The 20,065-nt window shown below is 33.1% G+C and overlaps 1 protein-coding gene across 1 annotated transcript in view; it reads left to right on the forward strand.

Moving 5' to 3' along the window:
- Nucleotides 1-7,311, forward strand: part of LOC110103265 (ER membrane protein complex subunit 3) — a 13,174-nt gene extending 5,863 nt beyond the window's left edge. The window contains exons 5-8 of the mRNA XM_020831903.2: nucleotides 1,731-1,830; nucleotides 1,918-1,979; nucleotides 2,073-2,134; nucleotides 7,177-7,311. Of these exons, the coding sequence (XP_020687562.1) occupies nucleotides 1,731-1,830; nucleotides 1,918-1,979; nucleotides 2,073-2,134; nucleotides 7,177-7,281 (329 nt within the window). The 3' untranslated portion in view covers nucleotides 7,282-7,311. The remainder of the gene's footprint in view (nucleotides 1-1,730; nucleotides 1,831-1,917; nucleotides 1,980-2,072; nucleotides 2,135-7,176) is intronic.
- Nucleotides 7,312-20,065: the final 12,754 nt, after the last annotated feature.

Below are 20,065 nucleotides of genomic sequence, written 5' to 3' on the forward strand. Positions count from 1 at the left end.
GGAGGGGAATTTGAATGTAGGGACTGCTTAGAGATTTCCTTTTGGATTGTATGCATTAAATAGTTTATTTTCCTAGGGTTAGGGCATCTTGAATTTGGCTGAAATTTGAGATCTCTTAGGTTTTTTGGGCTCTAGCGACGTCTAGAGATTTGGGAGAGATAGACCCTTCTCTCGAATAGAGGATCAATTGTATCTTGCTATTTTCTTTCCTTAGTGTGTCCTTGCAATAAAATTCCTATTTTTTTTTTTTAATTTTCCGTTGAATTTGTGGAGATTTTTCGCTGTTTTTGTCGAGATCGTTAGGTTTTACTTGAGATCTTCAAGTGTTTCCTATTGCCTGTTTTATTTTTTTCGTCTTCTTTTTTTAGGTTCTTGAAAATGGTTTAAATTCTTGAGTGAACATTTCTGCACCTAAAATAATGAGTCGAACTTGTGGGTGCTTGGAGAGGTTAGTAAGGTGTTTACTGGTGCCTTCATTATAATCGACTAAATGAGAATTTTTTGGTGACTTGTCCCTCAAGCTTATTTGGAAAATAGGATTCTTAACAGAGTCAATGCCTGCTGCAAGAATCAATTTGTCTAAGGTTGTATCTTTTGGGCGCCTCTTGCTTTTAAGCTTATGGACTATGGCAGTGGAAACATTCATTCTTCTTTGCTTGATGATCACGTTGATGTCCCTGTTTATGTTATCTTGCTCTCTATTCGTAGTTTGGATCCATGTTGTCTGCATCCTGATCTTATGTATTGTTTTATTATTTTATTTTTCTTGATCATATTGATTGAATATTAGTTTATTGTTAATTTTAAGATTGCCTGTTTTCTTTTGCTATTGTTTTTTGTGAGAGATAAATGTGGCTACACTATGATGAAACTGTTACAAGCTAGCCCTGGAGATACATGTTTAATTTATTAAACTAGATCAGAATGAGATGGTCCATCATTCTTATTTATTGGCAAACTTTTCCAAAGCATAATACTAGTGAAATAAATTTAAAATACGTGCTTGTCTTCATCAGCCATCTTTCTTAAGGAAGTTTGTTTCACCGTGAGATCTGCACAATAAATGAGGATTTGTTTTAATTTTTTTTTTCAGAAAAAAATATATATTTATTTTTTTTATAAAACTTCTGCAAACTACACCGGCTAATCTAAGAGCTTGAACGCTATAATGCATGTAAGTCAGAAATGAGAGTTTGACCTGCAATTTCCTCTGAACGTGCATGGAGTGGCCTTCTAATTCTGCGTAATTGAAATTAGAAGATTTTAGAGTTTAATTAAAGTTTAGAGTTTACTGAAAGTGTAATCGCTGCTTCAAAATAATCTCATTGCAAATCATTTTATTCAAGTGCATGTTTGCTAAATTATTCTTGGCATCTTTCTGAAACCTGTTGGATGTACAATTGCACTTTTCATCTGTTTTTACTTGAGAAAATCAATTGCCAAAAACATTGACTGATTAAGATCTGAACGATCTCAATCTTTGTGATGCATTTTGCTGATAAATGTGTCATATTTCTACAACATCAGCATTTTATCCAGATTATAATCTTATCTGTGGCAGTGCATTTCTTGATTCTTGAGGCATATTTCATACTCCTTTATGAATTCAACTAACATCAGGAACGGTGCATACTTGCTGCTACTTGACAATATAGCATTGTTTTAATACTTGCTTGTTGATTTCTACTATATAATGAAATTGACGAGTTCCAAACATTTCTTTTCATTAGCAAAATTACCTTTCCCATTGACTCCAAGATTCAGATCAATGCTGCAAAATGGGATTGACCTGAGCACTGTAGATGTGAGCTATGTTAGTGGTCGCTCATGGTATGTTACTCATGCTAGAAAATTTCGATTGTTTTTTGTCACCTTATTTAATTAAAAAAACATCTGATTTTTCTTGAAATTTGATAGGTATTTCCTGAATCTGTTTGGATTGAGGGGCCTGTTCAGCCTAATTCTAGGAGAAGAAAACGGTTCGGTTCTTGTACTGTTTTCTATTTATTTTCAAATATGTAATTGTTAATAAGTTGTATATATATCTTTTAATGCATGCTTTTTCCCCATAGCTATGGATGATACACAACGAATGATGCAGATGGGTGGTGGGTTTGGTGTTGACCCCACAAAGGTATGTTTCGTTCTTTTTATTTACTGTGGCACTAAAAAATTTCTTGCAGCATCTTTAGATCACATGCCCTGTCATTAATCTCTTACATTGAACTCCCTTTTCTTTTTTTCCCCCTCCTTTTGTCAAAATCTCCTTCTTGATACCAAAATTTTCTAGGATTTAGTTTTGCATTTATATTATGAAAATAAAATTATATACTGTAGCTCCCTATTGCAAGCTATACCTGTCCCAGATGTAATATTTAACTACTAGGTTTATGCATTTAAATTGCCACATTTGGCTGCCTATAAGCATGTCACAATATCATGTTAGAGTTAATAGCAAGGTTGTGAAAATCAGATTGGACATAGAACTAGAAGGAGAGATTCAATGTTCAACGATTCGACCGGTGTTGAATTGGTTGATGTAATAAATATTAAAAGTATTCAATTATAATATAAATTATATAATAAATGGAATTTTTAAAAGTGAATATATAATTATTTTAATTTAGACTCTTGAATAAGCTCGATTAAAGATGTATAAGTACAATAAGATGCTTGATTCACCATTGATATGAATATAAGTATATGTATATTATAGATATAAATATATGAGCATTAAATACATTTTATAATAAGAATAATATTTAATATAATTTATTAATTTATAATATTAAAAAATTTATAATATACTTTATAACAAATTTGCAGCCCAACCAACCCAAATTCATATTCTAACACATATCTGAAATTAAATTCAGATTTTGATTAAAACTTCTCCCACGCCTCCTCATCACCTAATCTCCTAACCCTAGCCGCTTCTCACACTCCATAGCCGCCCCTCCTTTGCTCACTCCCCACCTTAGGCCGGCCCTCTCTTCATCCCCCTTGGGAGGGTGAGACAAAAGAAGAAAAAGACAACATCTCCCCCACCCACTTCAATGTTGAATGGCGGATCCCGAGCTTGAGTGGGGTCTAGTATTCAACGCCGACGGAAGTATCAACGTCCTACGGTCTTCGTGCTTCGACCTAGGATTTGAAGACGAAACCACCGTGGAAGAGTACTTGGAGAGAGTCGTCCCGATCATTGCAAGCATCTACGACCGACAATTTTCAAAGTACACTTGGAGCCTCGACAGCCACTTACAACATCCCTCCCCACCGGCTACTTTTTCTCCGACGAAGTTCTTCGGCACCCTCTCTTTAGTGGTAACATCCTTCATCGCTTGGATCTTCTATCTCCGCCAAAAGCCTACCAATCTTTGAGTGAGACGGCCACGAGGTGAAATTTCGTTGTTAAACGTTGGGTTTTGTTATTGTACTTTGCATATTAAATTCTCCTAGAACTTTGAATGAATTGATTCTGTTAATCTCTATTGCAACTCTTTGGCCTAAGCAAGTTAACGTTTCTAATTCTTAACCCTATCTTGAATGATCGACATAAACTTATAATAGCAAACTTAAACAATTCTCTTTTAAATTTCTAATTGCAACTCCTAGTGGTATTACATCAATTTAAAACTAAAAATATTATTTAAATTTGATTTAAATAAAATTAAATATTTATATAATGGACCGGTTCTGCAAAACTGTGATTGGTTTGATGGTTTTCTGGCCAAATTGACAGTTCAAACTGGTTTGATGCTATACAATTTTTGAATTTGACCGAATCAGTAACTTGGCTGGTTCATGGTCGAACTAGTTGAACCGATCGGTTCAATCGGATTTTCAAAACATTAGTTATAGAGTGGTGCTTCAACCAGCTTTATATAAATGGTAAATTATAGTTTTCTATGCTATTATATTTCACTTCTTTAGTTTAGGTGCCATTAAAAGAGAAGCATAAAATTAAGTTAAGTGTTGCAGAGATGAGGATACTCAGGTGGATGAGTGGCTTTACTCTTAGAGACAATGTGAAACGAACATACTTGTCAATGATGAATGATACACAATGGTGTAAAGTTTCACATGGAGCCATGGTGCATATCGCACGATACAGTGCACGTCATTTTAAACATGGTGCATGCTATAAAGTAATTAAAAAATATATTTATTAATATTAAATATCATTAAATAACAAACAATAAGTTGATTAGAGCAAAATTTAAGCATAAATACTATCAAATAACATTAATGACAACTTTAAATCCTACAAAAAACTTATATCAATTGATTTGAATAGGATCTAAGCATACTTTAGCCTAAATTCTACAAAATAGCAAAAACAATAGCTTTAAATCCTACATAAAGTTAAATAATTTATTTTTTATATTTCATTAATTTGAGGTTTAATTAATTAATAATTAATTGTGATAGTAATATATAAATTTTAAAATTTCAATTATAATTTATAAATTGAAATTCATAACATGTTTACAAAATAGCACTCGTCATTTATGTCTTGTGCCAAGCGCAATTGTTCATGCATGGCGCAAATAGCGTTCGCTATTTTGATGCGCCGTGCCACACCAAGCAAATAGCACCATCTATGCTGTCCGTGCATATCGTGTGCTATGGCGCATGCCATTTTGCACCATTAACATGTATGAAAACGATTATGTACGTGATAAGGTTGGAGTAGTTCTAGTGGTAGATGAAATTTGTGAGAGTTGCCTTAGATGGCTTGGTTACATAAAACGCCAACCTTTCGATGACCTGATCAGGAGATTAGATGCATTAAATTTGACCTATGTTAAGAAAGATAGAGATAAACTTAATAAGACTTGGTTAACAACTATTAGGAATGACCTTTGGTTATTAGATTTGAATGAGAATTTGACTCTTAACATAGTACAATGGAGAAAAATGATCAATGTTATCAACCCCATGTAGTGGGATAAATGTTTGATGTTCTTGTTGTTGTTGCTTTAGTTTAGGAGCCTGTGTTTCGTAACGAAGAAAACCTTCCCTATCAATTTCCTGTATTTGAGAATTTTTTATATTTATTTATTGTTTGAGTTCTAACATAAAGATCAAGGATTTTCGATGTTCTTCAAAGCCGTTTTCATGTGAGGACAGATTATCTATTGCAAAAGTGGCCTGCATAGTAATCTTCTGTCGTGGTGTTGCACTCATGCAAAACCAACATTTTGAAAATCTAATCAGACTGACCGGTTCAAATAGTTTTATCGTGAAGTGTCTAAGTTATCGATCCGGTCAAATTCAAAAACTATGTTTGCATGAAACCCGCTTAACTGGAAAACAATTGAGCCAGCCCGGTCTTTGTAGAGCTGACTGGTTCTATAAAATATTTAATTTTATTTCAAAATAAATTTAAAATAATATGTTTTTGTTTATTAAATCCTTTTAAAATTTTTAAAACATTTTTATTATATATGAAAATAAATTCTATCATGATATATGCATACCATCTTACATAACATGCTTTGTTGTAAATTGTATGTACTTAATACTACATAAAAACAACTACCTTAAACTCCCCTATAAAGTTGGACTAAAAAAGTTGCAAGAATATTGCATGAATTAGAATGCCAATTTGAGTTTGGTTTGGTTGGGCTGCAAATTTTTTTAATGTGTATCATATTTATATATTATAAATTTGTTATAATAAGTGTTATAAAATTAAATAATAGAATTTTTTAATACTGTAAATTTATATATTGTATTAAATATTATTCTTATTATAAACTATATTTATACATTTATATTATACATTTTTAATTTTTTTTTTAAATATATTTAATGCTCATATATTTATATTTATAATATACATATTTATATTCATATTAATGATTAATCAAGCTTCTCACGCATTTTACATCTCTTTAATTCGAGTTTGCTCAAGAGTTTTAATTGAGGTAATTATATATTTATATTGAAAATTTTATTTATTATATAATTTATGTTATATTTGAATACTTTTAATCTTTATTACGTTATCCTGTTCAACTCGGGTTCAACCCCAGTGGAACCCTTGAACTTTTTCTTCTTCAGGTTCTATGTCCTGTCCATCTTTCACTGCCTTGTGTAAAACCTTTGTGGAATGCCATCATGAGTTCTAGCCTAGAAACTGATGCTAGCGAGAGGATAACTCTGTTTCTCCTTCGTAACCTCTCATATTTATTTGATCATTTTCTAGCGTATCTTTTGTCTTCGCAATGAACTTTCACTTCAGCTTTGTGGTATCACCCTAATTTCAATTCTGATCCGTAACGTTCAGCTTGATATCTTCCCTTATTTCTGAAAGCAGAGTTATTGTTTATCAAGTAGAAGAGGATAGGAAAAGTCTTCAGGTATCAGGGATGTTCAAAATTTTAGAGTGGTAGGTGCTGTTTGATTTAATATGCAATGGAATTAGTGAGGAACTGCTATCAGGAGGCCATTTAAAGGGAAAATGTGATATTTTATCCTTTCTTTGCTTTTTAAACTTTCCTTCCTGTAATCGGGCATCTTATAATCCGGCAGGCGCTCTCTGCCTTTCAAACTCTGTCGTCTTATAATCAGGAAGATCCTCTCTACCTTTCAAACTTCAGAATCTAATAGAATCAAAATCATTCAATCATTTTTTTGTCAACTAATAAAGTCCATGTTGTGTCCCATATCAGCTCTTCCAATGATCATTACTTGTTACATATTTTTATGAGTACATATTATATAAGTCAAAACAATGAAGATATCCTGCTATATAGAACTGTTCAATTTCATACTACTAATAATCTTCTAAGGTTTCGTTTGGGACAGTTTTTTATTGCTTTTTAAAACATCTTTATAGTTTAAAAATTAAAATTTTTATACTAGAAAGCTGCTTTAAGAAGCATTAAGAACGCCGTCCCAAGGCTTCGTTTGAGATGACTTTTTTATTGATTTTTTTTTAAATGGAGTTTTAGTATAAAAATTAAAATATTTGTATTAAAATTTCGTTTTAAAAAGCAATAAAAAGTCGTCCCAAACGAAACCTAAAATGACTTTTTAATACAAAACTTTTAATTTATATAATAAAAAGTTGATTTAATAAGCAGTAAGAAAGCCGTCCCAAACGAAATCTAAATCACATTTCTACTCTAACTTTGCAAGAATGAAAATAATTTGTGCTTCTTTCAGAATTTGGGTGCTGAGAAGGATGGCATTGACATTATTCAACATGAATGGACCCTCCCGAAAATGGAGCAGAGGGCAGAAATGGTCTTGAGAAAACTAGTTAAATAAGCTTGCTTGTAACCTCAGATATAGTGACCGCCCTTTTCCTCATTTTACAAATCTCAGCGCGTTCTTTTATGGTTATATTCATGAACTCTGAATGCTATTTCTAGTCTCATGAGTTAGAAAGATATAGACAAGATCTTTCTAAAATGTATTTGCATAGAACTCTGCTTTTATTTATTGAGATGTTTAATTAGACAGAGAAAAATGTTTCCAGCTTTGCTCGAGTAATTGTAGACTTTCTATTTCATGTGATGCGACTCAATCTTTTCATTTGTATTACATAGCTGATAGCAGGTTGGGTGCGTACTCAGATTACTAAAGTTTTTAATTTGGTATTGTGTTCGCCGAAATACAAGGATTAATGAGATTAGTATAAGGTATCCATTGAGGCTTAGGGTGGTTGGTGGGCGAGTATGGTTGGGAACCCCTCATCTCAGGTTTTAATCCCCTCTACTACGGACTCGCCTCTTTAGTGAGGCAACGCAAGTTTGGGCTTGATGCCGGCGTGTGGCCTCGTTAGGTGCCGCTGAGGGATTAGTTACGCCGCCAAGCACTCCCTTTGGAGTGGCAACAGTTAGATACACTCGTTCCAAATAAGGCTTCATTTGAGACGGCTTTCTTATTGCTTCTTAAAATAGCTTTCTAGTTTAAAAATTAAAATTTTTTACTAGAAAGTTACTTTAAGAAGCAAAAAGAAAGCCGTTCCAAATGAAGCTTAAGTTATAGCACTTACATTTGGGTCAAGGAGGACAGATCTCCCCACCACTACTAAGGGCCTTAGGCCATGTCTCAAACCGTAAAGGCCATTTATGATAACTTTTTATTTTATTTTATTTTATTTTATTAATGTTTTGATATAAATTAAATATTTTTTTATTCGGGGCAGCAATCATGCCAACGAGGTGATGATGGTTGTGGATGGTGGTGGTTATCGATGATAATGTTAGCAAGTGATGGTTGTTAGTGGTGACAGTAAGTGATGGTTGTCAGTGGTGACTGCAAGAGATAATGGCGGTTGGCAGTCAGTGAAGGAAAATACAAAACTACATCAGTAATTCCCATTATCCATCAGCCTAATGACAGAACCAAAGCCAACGAAATTAGTGACCATATCTGGTAACATTAAAAAATAACTGCTGTATTAATCACCAAAACCCTTTGCATTGAACTTAAATTGTATTGTACACGGTCACTAAACATCGATCAAATTTTATCTCCATTTTAGTATCTAATATTCAGGTGGACGAGTGGCTTTACTATGGCTTTACTCTTAGAGATAGGATATGAATTGAGCAATATACGTGAAAAGGTTTGAGTAGTTTCAGTGAAAGATAAGATTAGAGAGAGTCGTCTTACATGGTTTGGTTACATAAAATGATAGCCTTCCGATGACCCTATTAGGAAAGTAAATGTATTAGATTTGTCTTATGTTAATAAATATAGCGTTAGAACTAAAAAATATTAAAAATATATTTTTTTTAAGATTTAAATGAGAATTTGGATCTTAATTGGACACAATGGAGAAAAAAATGTTTGACATCATATAGTGGGATAAATAATTGAAGATGTTGATGTTGTTGTTGTTGTTTAGTATGTAATATTCAAACAAACACAAGCAGCCAGGCTAAAAAAATCACAAGCTAGCCTGCTTTCTGATGCTTTAATAGCTGTAGCAGAGGATAACTTACAACATGGCTTGTAAGATTGAGTAATAAGCATATACGTGAAAAGGTTGGAGTAGCTCCAGTGGAAGATAAGATTACAGAGAGCCACCTTAGATGGTTTGGTCACATAAAATGATGGCCTCCCAATGAACCGGTTAGGAAAGTAGATGTATGAGATTTGAGTTATGTAAAAAAAGAGAGGTAGACATAAAAAAACTTGGTTAGAAATATTAGAAATGATCTTTCTTTATTATATTTAAACGAGAAATTGACTTTTAACATGACATAATAGAGAACAAGGATTCATGTAGCCAATCCCACGTAGTGGTACAAAGTCCTAATTTTCTTCTTCTTGTTGTTGTTCTGAATTAGAAATTTTTATATTAAAAAGCTATTTTAAGAATTAGTAAAGAAACTATCTTGGTGGAAGCCTTAATTTGAATTTACTTCACCACTTCTGTCTGTAATAGCAGTCAAGTTTTCATGACAATCTTTTTTGACTATCTCCATGGTTGTTGATCTGCACTTAATATGAGTGATGAGGTGCACACTGAAAATGAGATTTGCGTGGAAATAATCACACATGTGGGGTCTGGTAAGAAAAACTGTGAAAATATATATAAACGATCGATTACATGCTAGAAAAATTTGTATGAAGCCAAATCCTTCATGATAGCTGTATTTGACTGTCACCCTTCTCTCTCTCTCTCTCTCTCTATCTAGAGAGAGAGAGAGAGAGAGAGAGAGAGAGAGAGAGAGAGATTATATGTATGTTGGATGTTTGAGCTTAAGATGGCTGAAGATAACTAACCAAGTTTATTAAGGCTTAAGAGAACCGAAATCTGCTTGGTTGATTAAAAGAAAAGATGATGCAAGTTCAAAAACTGGTTTAAAAAAAAGATTAAGATTTAATAGGACTTAATTAAGTTAATTAGTTCAAAGTTTTAGTAGACAATGAGTAGGTTATAAAGAATAAGCTGGTATTAGGTTGAATAAGTACTTATTAACTAATAACCTAGCAATTATGCCATATTAAATGATTACAACAACAATTCTGGTTGGGCATCTATGATCATAGAGAAGAGCGATAAAAGCATGGGAATGGAGTTTCAATGCAGAAAGAAAAAGGTATAAAATATTATGTAACCAACCGCTCAATAATTATACAACACATCTGTCAGTATAAATATGTGATTATTTTCATTCAAAGTCATTGGTGAAGTGAAATGTCAATTCATCAAAGGTTGCAATGGTTCATTCTTCAACAATGCAATGCCTATGACAGCCCGAATAACTAATACAAAATGTCAAAAGGAGGGAGGATAACCCTTAGGTTTCGTTTGGGATGTGTTTTTTACTGCTTCTTTTAGCAGTTTTTTAGTACAAAAATTAAATTTTTATACTAAAAGGCTGCTTTAAGAAGCGGCAAAAAAACTATCTCAAACGAAGCCTTATTCTTTGGAACTTCCTTGACTTACTTCTTCTTTCATTAGGAAATGCTCTCTCTTTTTACAATCTATTTAGCAAATTGTTTTCTACTTAAAACCTTGTATTATTTAACGAGGAGTTAATAAAAATTCTCTTGTTTTTCATAATGAGTGTAAGGCTTCGTTTGGGACGGCTTTCCTACTACTTTTTAAAGGAGTTTTTTAGTACAAATATTAAAAAATTTGTACTAGAAAGCTGCATTAAGAAGTAGTAAGAAAGCTGCCCTAAAAGCCTAAGTTACTATGCATAAGCACTTAAAATCTCTATATTTGAATTGTGGTTATCTCTATGTTATAAGACTGAATCTTCTTCTCTGGCTAGTCTCCCTTTCTAGAAGTTAACCTCAGTTGTTATTAGTCCTTTTCGAATTCCAAATATTTTTTTGTTATTAACATTTGGTGCTCTAATTCTAAGGTTTTTTAATCTACTGAAGATTCTTTAGGGTATCACAATAGTCAATTAGCTACAACAACTAATCTTTTGTCCTTGGCCTTCTGTTATGTGATTGACTAATTATGTAAGCCCACTTCTTTTATGGAGCATCAAAAGATGATTCTTGTTAATTCTTATTGACTATTTTATTATGTAGTTGCAAGCAAATTCTATTGTGAAGATTATCAATGATGTTGTCACCCAAAGTTCCTTTTGTCCAACATATTTATCACATGTCGTCTCCTTTTGGATATCGTCAATAACAAGCATAGATTGTGTCACAACGTAATCTTATGGACCCAAGAAAAAAATCTAGATTTCACAAACATGCATTCAGACTTCTGGAACCTGCTCGAAAACACATGCAAATATTTTTCATGCACATAGATCATTATTGGACACATGTAAAAGAATTCAAACACAAAAATTCAATAGATTATCTAACTTCTTGTCATGTCAGTTCGGTTTGAACATTAATCTGATCCTGGAGATGTCACAGATATCTCAATGATAAGAAGCTAAACTTTTTCTATAACGTTTATGGAGTGAACATCAAAATTGCTTCTGCTAGCTATTCATAATTTAAAGATCAAATATAATAAACCAATCATGAACCTACTTATGTGCAAACTAATGGCTAAGAAAGGACATTGGCTCAGAGAGCTATCATTAATACTTTGAGCTTATTACACAACACTAATCACCATCACTAGGGAGACTATTTGTGCTTGCCTTTGGAGTTGAGACCATCACCCTGGTTCAAATTTACAATAAATTTAATTAAATTCAGATCATCATTTCATAACCCAAATTTTAAATTAAAATTCAACCAATCTTCTTTGTCTATTATTTTTAAATAGTTCATTAAGCCAAATGTACATTTTTAGAGTACTCGAGTTAATTTCCAATTGCTTTGCTCGACTTAATAAACTAGACTAAGGAATTGATTGAGCATATATGAGAGATTAAGGTCCTTAGTTGAGGCCATTCTAAATATTTAGATAGGCACAAGAGAAAGGAATTTGAAGAAAATTCAGTAAGGGAAGCATCATAAGAAAAGATAAAACATGGAGAAAACTAAGGGTTGATATTGAAGCAAAGGAATAATGAGCGAAAAGAATTTTGCACATAAAAAAAAGAATAACCTAGTAATAAAAGAATTATTACAGTACCAAGATGTGAGAATAACCGCTAAAATTATAAACTTGAAAATACAAAATAAACTCTTGATTGTGCTAAGTTAGCCACTAGTTTCTCATCACCCGCCTTTCCTTTGCCCAACCCATCACTAGAAGGTAAAAGAGCGGGGGAGGAGACATACTCAATTGGAAACACATCTAATCTAACAACTACCAATTTTACTAAAGGTTAGCTTGATAATTACAAAAATTGACTAGGATATTCAATAAATTTAGTTGATTCACAAAGGTTATTTAGTCTTATTGTCTTGAACGAAAACTATGCAACATTTATTATTTGAAAAAAAATTCAACATACAAAAGCACTTTGAATAATAAGATTTTAGTTGGTTATATATAATATATATAATATATAGCAACTTCACTTTTTTCCATCCTTTTAATATAAATACAAATTAAACTATGTTGCTGATTAATCAAGTTGAGGTTGGGAGGGATTGTCGATCAATTTTGATCTCCAATCGAAACTAGATTGCTCCATCTCATCTAACTATGCTTCTTTAGCGAATCTTTTTTACTATTTAACATCTTCAATGTTGAGTAAATATTAGACTTATCAATGACATATGTACTATTTAACATCATAGTTAAATTCTGTCAAAATTAGGATACTTTGGGTGACCCAACAAAAGTGTATGCTAAGAATTTATTAGGAGTTTGGAGACGTTTGACACTATTGACACTATTATGTAGTGATTCCTTCATTGGCATCATCATAACATTATTCTGGGTAAATGCCGCCTCTACCTTTATCAAGATAACTTTTACAAGAAAATTTGTTAATATCTCTAGGACTATAGTCAATATCACCACTTTAATGATTCTTATGGTGGTCGATACCTTTTTCTCCTCCATCTATCTCTTTTTATATCATAAATATAACTGTGACCTCTCGATTACATCATGAGTATAATCTCCTATATTATCACATATAACCTCTTATATTGTTCCCTTCGAGGTTGCCTTTGTTATTTGTTCCTCTTCTATCTTCTACATTTTATCCATAAGGGCAACATCAAATTTATAAGTCCATGTTATACCATCTTTGCAAGATAGTAAGAAAGCAAATGGTTTCTAGTGAAAACATAAGAAGATGATGACACACGCATACACAGACACACAATGTTCAAATGTGATTATGAAATCTTATAAATAATATTCCATAGTGAAGGGAAAGTGTAACACCTCATTTATGCTCTCCATTAAAATCATCCCATGTCAAAGTAAATTATTATTTTTTGGTCCATCCGCCTTCATAGGATAGTTAGATATTTATCAGGATTCGAAAAAAAGCTAGTCAATATCAAGAAAAGATTGTCCATCACTAATGAATGTTAATCAATTCCAACTTCCCTAGGTGGTTGGATTAAAGATAAACTATCTAGCCAAATAGAGGTTTGACCTCCATATTGACTTTATGCTAAGTTGGTCATAACACTTTAGGTCTTTTAGGGGAATTACCTAGAACATCCGCCTAAATTATCCTTATATCTCAACCAAGTACTCTCTAGATCCTTAAGAGATTCCACCTTTTGTCCCTATCACATATGTAACCATTGTTGCCCAATCCATCATCTCTACTTATAACATACAACCACAACCCATATTGAGAAATCTCCATACCAAGACTGTCCTTTACTACTCCATAATGGCTATCTATCCATCTCCACATCACTTTTAGGTCTAAATGTTAGTTAATCATTCTATTGCCTAATGATTCCCACACAATGTATGATCACCTCTAGTCCCATCTATCATACACGGATCATCACAAGTATTCCATCCTCTATCCCATTAAACTGAGTCACCTATAACTTACGCATCACTCTCAAAGTTAACACTTCTTGAAATCGACACTTCAACTATACATCTCTCCGCCAAGGCTCTCTAGGGGACTTTTTGGAACCTTAACATATTGACAATGAATTCTTGAACTTTTGTAACATGGATAGATTATGAGTGGGAGAGATATGATATCTCTTGTTCTTCTTCCTTGAGGATGATGAAAATAGTCTCCTCTCTATTATTAATAGAAGTAGGCCTATTAATTGAACCACTTAAATATTTCATGTGATATTTTATATTAGTCATTTTCTTTAATCTTCTTACAAGTTAGACTCCACCTTGCATCATGGAGTAAACTAAATTCCAAACTGACCATTCTTGTTCCTTTTTTTAGTGATATGATAGAATCGTAAGACTCACTTAAACATCCTCTTTCCTAAATAAGTTTTAAACATTAACAATTACCACATACGAGGAAGTGTCTGCCAAGGGACATGAACTTTTATGACAAATCCGGAGTTTTCTTCACTTATAGAGGTCTTATTATACTTGGTTGATTGAATGTCTCAAAGGCATCAAGCATAGCCCATTAGTAAAACATTTATGCATTTGCATGGATATTGGTGACTCAACTAAAACTCTTATATCAACTTTGAGTTAATAAGATCAATTAAGGCCCTTTATACATGCAATATCAATCATGTTAACTTCAAAACATTAGACTTATTAAGTATACCCACATTCATTGCCAATCTTAAGTGACCTAACCATAATTCATTTTATTTTAAAGTTTTTTTTAATAAATGTTATATACTTTTAAAGATAAGAACTAAAAGGAATTTATAGCATTTGTCTCTTGGATGAACATTTTATTTATTTGACATCCTTAGGGGTATTATAATTGTTACGTTTTGGAATATTCACAGCGGTAGAGAAATATGACATTTAGCATCTTAGCTTTGTACGAAGATCCAACAAACAAGCAGATAAAAAAGAGGGTGTAACGTTCATAAGAGACAGCCGATATTTTACGTGGAAACCTCTGAAAAGGAGGAAAAATCACAAGACCTAGCCCAAATTGAATGAATCCACTTCTATTTACAGTCGATTACAAATGAGGCCCTTCATTGGAGGGAAGGCCTTAGCTTGATATAACAAATATACATCACATAGAACACATTACATGGTAGAAATTAGAAGAATCAGTATTTATATGTTCGTTTAGTTGGCATGACCATAATCGAAAGGCGACGGAGGTTGGAAGGATCACAATTGGCAGGAGATAGGGGTTAGAAAGATCGTTGTCTAGCGGTGGAGTTCGGAAGGACCGTAGTAGGTGACGACATCGGAAGGACCGCAGTCAGTAGAAGACAAGGGTTAGAAATACCATTGTCTGGTGATGGAGGTCAGAAGGACCGTAGTAGGTGATGGAGGTCAGAAGGACTGTAGTTAGCAGGAGACATGGGTTAGAAAGACCATTGTCTAGCGATGGAGGTCAGAAGGACCGTAGTAGGTGATGGGGTCAAAATGACTGTAGTCAGCAGGAGACAAGGGTAAAAAAGATCGTTGTCTAATGGTGGAGGTCAGAAGGACCATAGTAAACGATGGAGGTCGGAAGGACCATAGTTGGCAGGAGATAGGGGTCAGAAAGACTGTTGTTTGGTGATGGAGGTTGGAAGGACCGTAGTAGGCAACATATGTCGGAAGGATCATATCGGTTGGAGATAGGAGCCAAAAAGACTATTGTTTGGCATTGGAGGTCGGAAGGACCATAGTCGGCTTGCGACATAGGTCGGGAGGATTATAGTCGACTGGTGTTAGAGGTCAGAAAGATTATAGTATGATGACAAAAGTTCGGAGGATCATTGTCTGACGATGGAGATTAGAAAAGATTGTAATAAACGATGGAGTTCAGAAGGTATACAGTCGACAAGAGATTGAAGTTAGGAGAACTGTAATTGGTCGGGTATAAGTTCGGCGACAATTGAAGATCCAGTAGAGGTCCGACGTTAGTCGATGGTCCGATAAAAGTCCAGTGTTAAGTGGTGGTTCGGCAGAAGTCCGGGTGTCAGGCGGTGGTTCGATAGAAGTCTGAGCATTAGGAGGTGGTCCAATAGAAGTTCGGGTGTCAGGTGGTGGTCCGATAGAAGTCCGGGCGACAGGAGGTGGTCTGATAGAAGTCCAGGCGTCAGGCGGTGGTCAGATAAAACTCTGACGTCGGGCAATGGTCAGACAAAACTTAGGCATCGGGCAGTGGTCTGACAGAACTCTAGAGTCAGGTGGTCAGTCTGGTAGAATTCTGGGCATCAGGCGGTGGTCCGACAGAACTCCGACGTTAGGTGGTGGTTCATCAGAAGTCTAGCGTCAGTGGTGTTCTGACAGAACTTCGACGTCAAGTGGTGGTTTGGCGGAAGTCCGAGCATCATTAGGTGGTCTGACAATAGTCCGGGTGTCAGGTGGTGGTCCGATAGAACTCTGGTGTTGAGTGGTGGTCCGACAAAACTCTAGCATCGGATGGCGGTCCGGTAGAACTCCGGCATCGAGTTGTCCATCTGATGGAAGTCTGGGCATCAGGCGGTGGTCCGATAGAATTCCGGCATCGAATGGTGGTTCGGTAGAAGTTTGACATTGGGTGGTGGTCTGGCAGAACTCCGGTGTCGGGTGGTGTTTTGTTGGAAGTCTTGGAGGTGGTCGAGGAGCTAGGTGGCAAGAGCAGGTTCCGATCTCTCTCTTGCTCTCTTGCTTGGGGTCCCCTTTCTTGAGAAAGGGGGCTCTATTTATAGATTTTCTAGAGTGGCATGGCCCGTAAATAGGAGGAAGATTAAGGGTATTTTGGGAGTGGTTTGTATGGACGACCGATGTTGATTTCCTTGATCGTGGACCATTTGTTAGACATTTGAATGTCTTACTGAGATCCAAATTCAGTGGTCTTAGGATCGTTGGATTTGTCTCGATGAGCTGCTCAATTCGACTATAAGCATGTCTTGTTTAGAAACCATTTGGTAAACCATATTGTGGTTTGAACCTTCCAATAGCGATTCAGGTCCTTGATTTGGACCCATTTGGACTCTGATTGACTCAAATTTGGTGTCGTTGGATTCGTAATTTTGAGATGTTTGGTTTGACTATAAGCATGTCTTGTGAATGTGTGAGTTGTTCATTTTGATTTTATCAATTAATTATTACTATATTCAATAATTGATAAGTGTTTTTTTACATCTTTCCTTTTTTATATGAATTTCTAATCAATTAAAACTTAGCAAATATATATTTATGATTTAAGATTTCAAGGCATAGCTGCATAGGGCCCCACATACGCTCAATAAAGCAGAAGCCAATGCTAACTTCTTATTTCTTGTCTAATAATTATTTGTTAGGAGATTTATATTAGAGGTTTTATGGTAAATAGAAAAAATAGACATCTAATTAAAGCTCACAACAAATTAAATCCTCCATTTTCACCTTTTTATTATAAATCCCTTAGTAAATCCTCTTATTCGGCGGGTTTATGGGATTTTATCGAAGAAGCATGCAAAATGGGAGAAAGATGATTAATATATTGTGACTTCCGGTCCGACAAGAAAAGAAAATGTTGTAAAAAAAAAAGAATAAGCTTTTATCAACTTATTCGAAATTCTACCTCACACGACACCGGGCAAAGTCGAAACGAAGAAGAGGAGAAAACCCAAACCCTAGATAGTCCTAAAACTTATTCAATAATTAATATGTTTATGATGAAATAAAATAATTAATAATTACAAAATCAATTAAGTAGTAATTAGTTAAATACTAAATAATAATTAAATAATTAACAATTTACTTAATTAACAATAGAATACTTAAATAATTTATTAGATAATTAATAGTATACTTAATAATTAAAAAACAATTTAAATAATTCTTAAATAATTAATTAAATTATTTAAAAAAATTAACTAGCTTCTAGATATATTATTTATAATTGTAACTTATTGATAGTAATTAAAATTAAAATTAATAAGTAACTATTATTTGAAATGGAAATTAAATTTAATTTTTTAATAAATTAATCTTGTTAAATTCTGGATTGCATTACCGTTCACATAATTTAACGGTTATCTTTCCAAACAGAAGGATTTAACACATAAAATTTACTAAATTTGAATTTACAGGATTTACTAAATCCTACAGCCCCTTAGGATTAGCTTTAATGCTTTTAAATTTTCACTACTATTAATATAAATATACGGTGTGGCAATCTTTATAATAACTAAAAGAATATATTTAGCGCATTAGAGATATTCAATTAATTATTTTTTCTGCATTACGATATCCATTTTTGGTAAAATATAATTGTTGATAGATTGTATTAAGAAATCTTTTATTTATATTAAATGGCCTTTAATTTCAACAGCTATCCATTTTATTTTTAAGATTATCAACGAAGACTTCATTCAATGAATTAGGCCCATTTCTTATTCACATTCTCATAAATATAATTACTTTTTCACAATTAATAATACAAAAATCAATCCGTTTAAAAGTATTTAAATATAATCATTACATTTAGTTTGAGATTATTATAATTGTGACAATCCAACCCGATAAGAGTCACAGACGGGTCAGATCCTATCCCGTTGGTTTGCAACAGGCCGACCCTAATATCTGAGTTTTAGAAACAATTTAGATTTGTCGTTTAATTTTAACTTTAAAACAAACAACAAAACATAGAACTGCTAATAATTTTTCAGTGTATAGAAAATAAACTAATTCATAAATTTTTTTCATTTATCCTTAAATGTACATAAAATAGTTACATTATAGCATATGACTACAGACCGAAACACAGAGCAAAGCATAATGTGCATATAACACTATAGTCTAGCAACAAAATATAATGTGCATATAACACTAGAATTCACATTTAGTACTCAAACAAAGCTTCCTCAATCCACTCCAAACATCCTCAAAATCATACAATTAGATTAATATGAATATAATTCATTGCATTGTAGCAATGAGAAAGTAAATAAAATGGTTTCAAAATTTACCAAAATGTCTTAACGGTAGAGAGCAGAATACACTACTGTGCATAAATTTATTGTTTCATAATGCAACTAAATTATCAGACATTGTTCAGAACACTATTTAAAGACTTTAATTGTATTGCAACATTATTTTTTTCAGAGTTAGGATTATTTTTTAATAAATTAAAATAGCGTAATTCCCAATATTCTTGGTGTATAATTTTCAAAAAAATATCAAAATATTCAGAATCTTTGTCTCTAAAACATACAGAAAGTTACATGATGAAAGTGTGTAAAGTTATCAATATTTTTAGACGACAAAAATATCAAAAAATTCTAGAAATTTATGTATTCTCTTAAACTAAGATATGCAAAATGCAACCTACCTCAAATATGAGCAAATTTCAAAACTGGTAACGACTTGAAGAGACCAAATTTAGTTTTCTCTCTCTATAAATCCCTCTCTCTCTCACTAGCTAGCCAACTTAAGGAGAAATGGAGTGAGTGGAATAATGAAAAATGATATTTAAATATGAAATTCAAGCCGAGCACCGTGGCACCAAACCATATGAGCGTCGCTGCGCTAGACCTTATGAGCAATTTGACATGAACAATTTTGGGAAAATTCAGAGAGCTCAACATCACGATGCCCTAGGAAACAAATTTCAAATTTTTAGAATGTACAAACAAACCCTTTATAACCCACTTAAGCGTACGAACAAGCTTTCACAAGCACATAAAATACTTTCAAACACATATAGAAGGGATCAAAGGTAGAAATTCAGTGTATAATCTTTTTCAGATTAAGTCAGAACAGGTTGAACTGTGTACTAATCCTGAAAATGTCTCACTAATTATTCTAAAATCTTAAAGCTATTTAATTTTGAGTATTTTTAAAAATAATTATTACCATTGGCCAACTATTACGATTATCCTGATGGCGACTCTCACCATCATATACATTAATTTATTTAGTTTTTACTAAAAATAATATTTTGTTTAAATATTAAAAAAATACTTATTTTATATTAAAATAAAAAATAAAAAATAGAAATAAATTAATTAAATTAGTTTTTCATAATAATTTTATAAAATAATGCAGCGGTCCCAAACAGGCGCTTAAACAAACATTACATTCAATAATTAAAGCCTTTAACTACTAAACTACTAAAATAGTATAAAATATTAAAATGCCTAAAAAAACAGTGCCGAT

The sequence above is a fragment of the Dendrobium catenatum genome, unplaced genomic scaffold (genome assembly GCF_001605985.2).
Source record: "Dendrobium catenatum unplaced genomic scaffold, ASM160598v2 fragScaff_scaffold_1117, whole genome shotgun sequence".
Lineage (NCBI taxonomy): Eukaryota > Viridiplantae > Streptophyta > Magnoliopsida > Asparagales > Orchidaceae > Dendrobium > Dendrobium catenatum.